At 36.7% G+C, this 5607-nt stretch overlaps 2 protein-coding genes across 3 annotated transcripts in view; one reads left to right on the forward strand and one right to left on the reverse strand.

Moving 5' to 3' along the window:
* Window positions 1-882, reverse strand: part of scaper (S-phase cyclin A-associated protein in the ER) — a 71005-nt gene extending 70123 nt beyond the window's left edge. The window contains exon 1 of one of the 2 annotated variants that reach the window (XM_015378940.1): window positions 569-882. In XM_015378940.1, the coding sequence (XP_015234426.1) occupies window positions 569-736 (168 nt within the window). In that variant the 5' untranslated portion in view covers window positions 737-882. The remainder of the gene's footprint in view (window positions 1-568) is intronic. The other variant, XM_015378943.1, reaches the window with a different exon arrangement.
* Window positions 883-1324: 442 nt separating this feature from the next.
* On the forward strand, window positions 1325-4635 carry rcn2 (reticulocalbin 2). Its single transcript, XM_015378918.1, has 8 exons — window positions 1325-1388; window positions 1755-1901; window positions 1983-2085; window positions 2171-2367; window positions 3065-3178; window positions 3281-3374; window positions 3455-3594; window positions 4417-4635. Exons 2-8 carry the CDS (start codon window positions 1755-1757, stop codon window positions 4558-4560), a joined length of 939 nt encoding a protein of 312 aa, XP_015234404.1. The 5' UTR covers window positions 1325-1388; the 3' UTR covers window positions 4561-4635.
* Window positions 4636-5607: the final 972 nt, after the last annotated feature.

The raw sequence follows: 5607 nt of genomic DNA on the forward strand, positions 1-5607 counted from the left end.
ATATATATATATACACACATACATATAGACATACATTATACATATATATATATACATATACATAGTTATATACACACACACACACACACATTTTCCCTCTCTAAATGTGTAATAGATAAGTTTATAATGAGTTGTAAAAAAAAAAAAAAAAAGAAACGGTATGGTAAAAAAAATGGTAAAATGTTGATGATTATTCCAGTTTCTTTTTTAATATTCTTTTTCATTTTTTACCAAATTATTAGTATTTGTGAAATGTACAGAAATTCCAGAATTCCTCCAGAATTCATTCTGGTTTATATTAACTTGATTGAATGCTGCATTTAGTGACAGAAACAGACTTCAGTAGAAGAAGCAACACTAGCTGACATTATTTTGGTAAACACACCTACAGTAAATAGTGCAAGTATTCGGCAGCAGAAGTGTTTAAAAACTGTAAATTTGAGGACAACACACCCACTGAAGGTAAGTAATGCCTTTACGGGTATGCAGGCTAACCTAGCTTGGTTGGTGTAGCAATGGTTACCGTGAATATTTTTTCAAGAGCACTTAATTACTGCTTTACACATACCTTAGAAGAAAGCGTAGATGCACTTTTGCTTTTGCCTCCTCCATGCGAGGAACCAGAGCTGTTGCTCCCAGACCTTTCCCTCCCGTCAACACCTTGGCTAACCCTCGGGCCGAGACGGTGCTGGCCAGCGCCACGCCGCCTCCCATCGTGGCGGTTGTCTTTAGACATCGACCCGTCTCAAGTGTCGGGTCTTAGTGTTTATGAAAAATTGACGTTCAACTACAAAGTAGTCTTCTGGTCAATTGTGATGGAAAATCATGTCAGATAAATGCATGACACAGGGCAACCTATATGAAGCAGTAGCAGGAAGTGCGTTGGGTTCATTTCTGTGACTGACGTTGAGATTATCCAATGGAATTCCAGTACCTTGGTGAGGACGCGCACGTCAGCCAATCAGATGCTGTATATATTATAACAAAGGTGGTCTATTTTTTTCTGTGGGCGTGACTTTGAATCCTCTACCATGGCAACCAGTGAGATCAGGCGGGACATCCACCGTTTGTCGGTTGTGTTGACAACATAGATGAAGTAGCAAGGAAACACCCGGAAGCAGTGCGAGACATGATCTTGCTTTCAAACTAAAAGTATAACCACTGAGCCTACACAAGGTTACTACTCACTAGGGCCTCTGACCACTATTTGTATATATATATACATATGTGTGCATATAAATTTTATAGTCTTAATAATGTATGCCTTCATTGTCATAACCCTTTTAATGTCCCTGGTCCTTTTAATTTGAAATTCATTACCGGAAACACCACCACCTAGTTACTTCGAACATTGTTAGACTCTGCATTTGTTGTAACAACTTTTCACGGTAATATTTTGTGCAGCTAATAACAACTGCATTTGGGTTTTAAATCGCATTATATATGTTAATTGCTCATTTTGACTCGGGTGTAAGCTAACACAGTTTGTAATTTCTTTTCGCTCCTATGCTTCCTCTCCTTTACCCAGTTTTATAGCTATTCAGCAAAGTGACCCGGATAAAAATCTCTATGCTAGGCTAGTTTAATTCTCAACTCTATGCTTTTAATTTTAACTGAGGCAGATGTGTGTGGATTTTGCATGCTGTGTTTTTGTTTGTTTTTTTGTCTTTGTATGAACTTCCACTAGCAGCCCACCAGATAGCAGAATTGCACTGAATATTTCTGTTCATGATATTTACTCCTTTTCTCAACAGATGGAAAGGCCTTTGTTGCTCTTCCTGCTGATGCTTCAGTTTGAAGTTGTGCAATTAGGCTCACACGATCATTATATTAATGAAGATCATTACGTCAGCCAGCAGCATAACCCTGACCATGACATGGCTGTTCTGTTAGGAGATCAGGTTATTCAGTATTTTGGTCATGTTGTATTTTTGTCCTCCAAATTATCCACTGCAAATTTTAAGTCTTGTTTTATTTTTTAGAACACCAAGGAATTAAAGAAACTCAGCTCAGAAGAGCAGAAAAAGAAGTTAATGGAAATTTTAAAGCTGATTGATACAAATGGGGACAATCTTCTAAGTGCAGGTAACATTATGTTAGGTCAGAAATGTACAAATAAACAAATGGGAATATATTTTCTGTTTGGTTTTATTGTGTGTTTTATTCTCAGAGGAGATCACTCTGTGGATTCAGCATGTCTATAGAAAATATGCTCTGGAAGACGCAGAGGAGCGGTTCGCAGAGTTTGATTTGAACAAAGATGGTGTTGTAACATGGGAAGAGTACAGCTCTGTTGCTCATGATCAGCTCATTACCTTTGATGATGACACCGTACTGGAGAATCCCGAGCATGAGTCTCTGAGACAAGTAAGCAAACATTAAACCGTGTGTTGCAACAAGTATTCATACCCTTAAATGTTTCAAATTTGGTCATGTCTTTTACAATTACGCCACCGACTTATTTATTCAGATGTATTTTACCATAATGTTTAGTTTTTAAATTTTTGCTTTTAACTTTCTATGATGATTTTACCTGTAGCACTTTGAGATTTCTCATAAATTTAAAGTGAATTCTAATAAAATGTATTATTATAATTTTTTTATCATGTTACAACCAAACACCATATTGCATTGAAATTCCATGTAAAGAACCAACCCAGATTAAACCTGAATTATGATGTTAAAAATAAATTATATTATAATTAAAAAAATATTATTATGCAGTGTGAGTGTCAGCCACCTGAAAAATACCGTAGCAAATAAGGGTCCAAATAGTCCTTTATGATGATTGTATTGCATAAAAATCTGTTGTGATAATGATTTGAGGTTCAATATTATTTTCTGCTGCACTTGCTTGAACAATATATAAACCCAGCCTTTATAATTATGTATAAATTTGTTTCAATCAATCACAACATCTCAATAGAATCTTAAGTTTGTTGTGATATGATAAAACAGTTCAAGGGATATAGGCATATTCTTACTACAAAATAATGTCTCACAGTTTATTCCATATTCTTCTGTAAATTTGTTTTACTAAAAAATATTCTTATATCACTTTTAGCTTCTCTTAAAGGAGAAGAGGCGCTTTGATTTTGCCGATGTGGATGGTACGCCCGGTCTAAACGTGACAGAGTTTCTTGCCTTCACCCATCCATCTGAAGTGGATTACATGGCCGTAAGTTTATTTTACTTCTGATTCCTGCTAAATCCGATGTGATGATGAGCCACTTTCCGATACAGGAGAGTCTCTACTTTTGACTCGCTTTGTTTCTGCCAGGACTTTGCCATTGAAGATGTATTGAATGAATATGATACGGATAAAGATGGATTCATCAGTCTTAGTGAATTTATTGGCAACGTGCGTAATGAAGGTAGGGCAGTGTTTTCTTTTTCCCAATTCCTTTTCTGTTTTTAGTTGTTGAAAACTTTTTATTTTTTTTTTCTAAATAAGGAGAGCCTCCATCACAGTGGGAGATTGAAGAAACAGTGCGGTTTAAAGAGCTGTATGACCAAAACGGGGACGGCAAACTGGATCGAGAGGAGCAGCTGCGCTGGGTCGCTCCTAATAGCTACGGTTCAGCAAGAGAGGAAGTAAGCTTCGATGGCTCCATCAAAATTAGCTGAAATAAAAACATGCCGTGTTAGCGGGTTTTCAACACACACTACTGAGATTGATCTTTATTTTCAGCCACAAATACAGAAACAATCAAAGCAAACACGTCAAGTGATCACAAGGAGACGTGCCTGTAATAGTGCTTTTTGTTGAGATCCTTTAATCTGCGATTGCTAAAGCAGTTCTGAGGATCCAAAACAGTCTAATACCATAATACTCCCGCCACCAAGTGTTCTCATTGGAAATAGGGATATGGTATTGCTGTTGCTGCTTAAGAAAACCCCAAATTATTCCTAAAAGTTTCATTAGTACACTCATGTTTCCTAAAATGGCATCAATTAGCAGCTTTCTTTTATTGCTTCTACAATCATAATTCTTGGGGTGTTATAGAATATGTATTACCGTAATACCAAAAATATCTACCACCGCTTTATCAGTTCGGTGTGCACGTGTAGCAAACAAATATAGCAATATTTTATATCTGAACAGCTGAAAGATGTTGATGTGTGGAAATAATTGCCCAATGCAACGTTCTGTAGTGCAAAACCAAAAGAAACAATAAAGTGAGAGGACTTTTAGTAACTCAGCTGCTGTATGTGGCAGTGGTACGGTTTCCCATACCTGCTTTTATTACTTTATTCAATGGTTAGAAAATCCAACCAAATCTCCAGTCAAGTAAACATTACACCCCCACCTAATAATTAGGTTCCAATCTTGAAGTTATAATTCTGTAAGAGAAATATCTCAATACAACATAAAGGCTGTAATATTTCGATTTTATTTGCCCTCGTCTTTAACAGGCTCTTCACCTCATCAAGGAAATGGACCAGGATGGAGATGGGCAAATTTCAGCATCTGAAGTTTTAAAAAACCAGGAAACCTTCATGAACAGTGAAGTGACAGACTATGGTAGACACCTCCATGTGTCACATGATGAATTATAACCGCCATTCTTTTTTTTTAATTGTTGGATCATCTTGTGTTGTTCAATAAAGTTAGTTTGTGTGAAACTTTGATTTCTGTAACGGTAAATAGTAAACGCTATCATTTCTAAGGTACTTACCGGTAATATCATTTAGCTACATCTCAATTAATTAGGAGATAAATGAAAACTTATAAATTGATAGAAGAAAATAAAAAATACAGTAAAGAACAGAGTGACATATTTTAAGTTAGTATTTGTTTTAATGTCCAGAATAATTTATACTTTACAACCAATAATTTCTGTAGAATAGTGTAAAAAAGGGAGCTTATAGAAAAATAATTGACATGATGGAAATGAGTGTGTGGTCATGAGCCATTTGAAAGAAATATTCCACTGCAGTATGGATTACACATAGAGTACATCTGGGAACTCTTCCTTTCAATGAACCATGAGCACTGTGGTTTTGGTTGGTGCCAAGCACTGCTTCATGACAACATTAATAGCTCTACAAATATTGTCTGCAGAGGGGACCTTGAAGTGCTGTAAGACCTCCTACTTGAGGATTTTGGAATTGCATAAACACAGGGGAGCCCCAAGAGATGAACTGGCTCCTGAAAACATAATTCGCTGTAGTCAATTAACTGGATCTAAAGCAGTTTTGATTCCCTGTCTGTCCACTCTTCTCTATTTATTAAATCATTATGAAATTTTTATGCTGAATGCTCTTAGTGATGCATGATTCAGAAGGGGGTCCCCAGCATTGTGATGTAACAGCAGGAATCCCATAGTCCTTTCAGGGTTACCAAGAAAAAGTTTTAGAGGTCTGCAAATCGTTTGAAATGTTGCTGCTTGCATCTTGAGCAAAAATGGGAAATATGAGCACATTAAACCAGCACTGACATCTTTTCACTGATGCCTTATTGCTCTGAATGGTCTGGCTCCTCTGATCCTTTGCTCCTGTTGGTTCCAACTTGTGTTCTCTGATCTCAGGGCGCGTTCCTAAAGCAGAAGAAAAGCTCATCAGCATATTGCAGTCCATTTTGGGAAAGACACCCTTGGAATAATG

The sequence above is a fragment of the Cyprinodon variegatus genome, unplaced genomic scaffold (assembly GCF_000732505.1).
Source record: "Cyprinodon variegatus isolate N-32 unplaced genomic scaffold, C_variegatus-1.0 Scaffold182, whole genome shotgun sequence".
NCBI lineage: Eukaryota > Metazoa > Chordata > Actinopteri > Cyprinodontiformes > Cyprinodontidae > Cyprinodon > Cyprinodon variegatus.